A 3,437-nucleotide genomic window follows, 5' to 3' on the forward strand; every position below is an offset into this window, starting at 1 on the left:
GATGCCACCGTTCTTCTTGCCGTCATTACAACAAACGCAACCGGTTCACTCAGCGATGCTTCCACCAGGCCATGTTTTCAACATCCCACAGCCGTACCAGGTAGCAAGCGATCAGAGTTCAATGATTTCAGTACCACCATTGGCGCAAACCATTTTAGCTCATACACCACCTATCTATCCACTGACCGGCACATGGACCGAACCAACCATAGCCGCCAACAACAACTTACAACAGACGTCAACGGTTAGCCCTTTGACCCCTATACACCCTTTCCCCTCCGGTTACTCCCTCCAACTACCATTCCAACCGTATCCCTTTTATAGACCAAGCCCTGGCTATCATACGCCGCCGCCATATGGCTTAAACACACAATACCAGTAGCCGGGATCGTCCACCATCCCCGGCCACGAATGCCTTTCCTGTAGTGTGACGTCTCTGTTTGTCAAAGAACTGTTGGACTACGAAATACCAAACTACCGTCACTCAAAACATATGGCGGAACCACTGACCCAGATAGCCACCTCGACACATGTGAATGGACCATGACATCATTAAAGCTCGATGAGAGGTTTTGGTGCACATACTTCCCGACTACACTCAACGGCAACGACGGCACGTGGTTCAAGACGCTACGACCGGGCAGCATCTCCAATTTTTCCCAGCTTAAGTCTCTTTTCCTTACCAACTTCATGCAATTGCGCAAGTACAAGGGAGACTCTCATTCAATCATAGGATGTAAACAAAAGGAGGGTGAAACTATACGGGAATACTTCACAAGATTCATAAACGCCACATTAGACATACTGGGGCATGATGAGGGGCTCATAGTCAGCGCCTTTACATGGGGGCTTTTGCCAGGCCCTTTATCGCAGAAACTCATGGGAAAGAAGCCCCTAACACAGGCCGAATTGAAGGAAAGGGTGGAGTGATATTTGAGGCAGGAGGATAGAGAAGCAGCAAAACAGGCCTACCTGAATGCAATGACTGCTAGACACCACAACCTGGGTCACACGGACTTCCGAGGGGGAAGTAGACACTACGGCCACGCGAGAAGACCACAGGCTCAGTTCCGACCGTTTGCTAAGGATGACAGGCATGGCCGCCGCCCGGAGCTGTACACGGTGTCGGAGAAGCAACAGCCAGACAAGTCGCCAACGAACCGGTAATGCGAGAACCACAAAAGTAAGACGCATGACATAGCTAACTGTTCGGTGTTAAAAAAAATGAAGGAGAAGCAGCTTAAAGGGGACTTGGTGGAAAGAGCACGAAGCTTGCGTGCCAAGTTTGATGCTGAAAACGCTAAAAACACACCTCGCAAAAGGGTCCAGCCCAAGGAGATATTCATGATACGGAGTAAGAGAAGCAGGGGAGAGCAACAGACGGAACACGGGGCCACCAGAACCCCGATGATCACGCTCACATTCTCCGTTCATGGCCCTTGCCCGGAGAGATGGAGAGGCGACGACCCACTAGTGATCCAAGCCTCCATCAGGGATGTAACCATACACAGGGTCTACGTGGACACGGGAAGTTCGGCGGACATCATTTATGAGCACTATTTTCGGCTCCTCCCAGATCGTTGGAAGGACAACCTGCGACCCACGACGGGGAGGCTGGTCGGGTTCACCGGCCATAGCCTATGGCCGCTGGGCATAATTCACCTTCCCTTGACCATAACCAGCCATGATAAGCAGCAAAAGAAAACTGCCCTGATCGACTTTGTGGTCATTCGACATGCGGCGGAACACAATATTATTCTAGGGAGAACAACCCTTTTAAAGCTAGGGGCGGTTCCATCAACCATGCATGGAGTTATGAAGTTCGACACCCCAACGGGTGCAGCTACGGTACTGGCCACTCCACCGAATGAATTGCAATGTTTTGCAGTTATGAAACCAACAGAGATAACTAAAGAGGCCAAGAAGTTGAGACACGGCCCCGCAAAGGGAAAGGAGGTGATCAACAAGGAACACCCTGACCAGCCGGTCAATATTGGATGTGACCTCCCAAGTCACGTAAGAAGAGTGTTGGTCGACTTGCTCAAGCGGTATAAACACGTGTTTGCATGGACCCCCACGGACATGGTGGGGGTAGAAAGGAAAGCAATTGACCACAAGCTTGTAATTAAACCAAGAGTAAAGGAGGTTAAGCAAAAGAAGAGGGTCCAGGGTGGGGACCGTAATATGGCAATCAACGCTGAGGTGGCCAAACTAGCAAAAGCTGGAATAGTAAGAGAAGCGATATTCCCGACGTGGATTGCCAACCCAGTTATGGTTTGCAAGCAAGATGGGTCATGGCGAATGTGCATAGACTTTTCCGACTTAAACAAAGCATGCCCTAAAGATTGCTACCCCCTCCCAGAAATTGACCAAAAGGTAGAGTCGTTGCAAGGATTCAAGCTGAAGTGTTTCTTAGATGCATATAAAGGGTATCACCAGATACTGATGAGCAAAGAGGACGAGGAAAAAACGTCTTTTTATATGGACCACGGCACTTTCTGTTACACTAAGATGCCTTTTGGTCTAAAGAATGCAGGGGCTACATACTAACGCCTAGTTGACTCGGTCTTTGCCAAACAAATTAGGAGAAACATTGAAGTATATGTGGACGATATGGTGATCAAGAGCCCGCACGAAGATAAAATGTTACAAGACATCGAAGAGACGTTCCAAACCCTAGAGAAGGTAAAGATGAAGCTAAACCCGGCTAAATGCATGTTTGGGGTGGAAGAGGGGCAGTTCTTAGGGTACTATGTCACTAGGCAGGGAATCCAGCCTAGCCCGACCAAGGTGGACGAGTTTATTGAAACGCCAACCCCAGGTATCGTCAGGGATACGCAGGGCCTAAACGGGAAGCTCATGGCTCTGAGCAGGTTCATCTCAAAATCCGCTGACAAGTCCATGCCGTTGTTTCACACGTTAAAAGGTTGCATTGAAAAGAGCAACTTCCAGTGGACGAATGAAGCAGAAGTAGCGCTCCAGAAAATCAAGGAGGCATTACACCAGCTACCCACGTTGGCCAGTCCCGTCCCGGGGGAAACGTTGCAGATGTATCTTTCGACCTCAAACGAAGCGATATCCTTGGTATTAACTGTAGAAAGAGAAGGAGAGCAGAGGCTGGTGTATTTTGTATGCAGAGCACTACAAGGGCCAGAACTCAACTACCCCACCCTGGAAAAGCTACTCCAGGTGCTCATCTACGCGGCACGGCGACTAAGGCGGTATTTTCAAGCACATCAGATCGAAGTGCTAACGAACTGCCCCATCAAACAAATACTGCTTAAACCAGAGACGTCTGGCCGACTGGCGAAATGGGAAATCAAGCTAGGGGAGCATGACATAAGTTACCATCCGAGGACAAGTATTAAGGGACAAGCGTTGGCCGATTTCCTGTTAGAAATCCTAGACGAAGGGGGCCCTGGTAAGGAGAAGGTATG

The 3,437-nt window shown here is 49.5% G+C and overlaps 2 protein-coding genes across 2 annotated transcripts; both read left to right on the top strand.

Annotated features, from left to right (window-relative positions):
• The first annotated feature begins 543 nt into the window (after positions 1-543).
• LOC145059537 (uncharacterized) lies at positions 544-930 on the top strand. The gene has a single exon (XM_079007380.1). The coding sequence runs from the start codon at positions 544-546 to the stop codon at positions 928-930; it is 387 nt and encodes a 128-aa protein (XP_078863506.1).
• A 294-nt stretch (positions 931-1,224) lies between these two features.
• LOC145059538 (uncharacterized) lies at positions 1,225-2,550 on the top strand. The gene has a single exon (XM_079007381.1). The coding sequence runs from the start codon at positions 1,225-1,227 to the stop codon at positions 2,548-2,550; it is 1,326 nt and encodes a 441-aa protein (XP_078863507.1).
• The last annotated feature ends 887 nt before the right edge of the window (positions 2,551-3,437 follow it).

Source organism: Lactuca serriola, chromosome 6, assembly GCF_051521515.1.
Source record: "Lactuca serriola cultivar US96UC23 chromosome 6, Lser_US96UC23_V15, whole genome shotgun sequence".
Taxonomy (NCBI): domain Eukaryota; kingdom Viridiplantae; phylum Streptophyta; class Magnoliopsida; order Asterales; family Asteraceae; genus Lactuca; species Lactuca serriola.

Excerpts from the sequence above, each read along its gene's own strand:
- LOC145059537 (XM_079007380.1), top strand. The coding sequence starts at position 544 with ATGACATCATTAAAGCTCGATGAGAGGTTTTGGTGCACATACTTCCCG.
- LOC145059538 (XM_079007381.1), top strand. The coding sequence starts at position 1,225 with ATGAAGGAGAAGCAGCTTAAAGGGGACTTGGTGGAAAGAGCACGAAGC.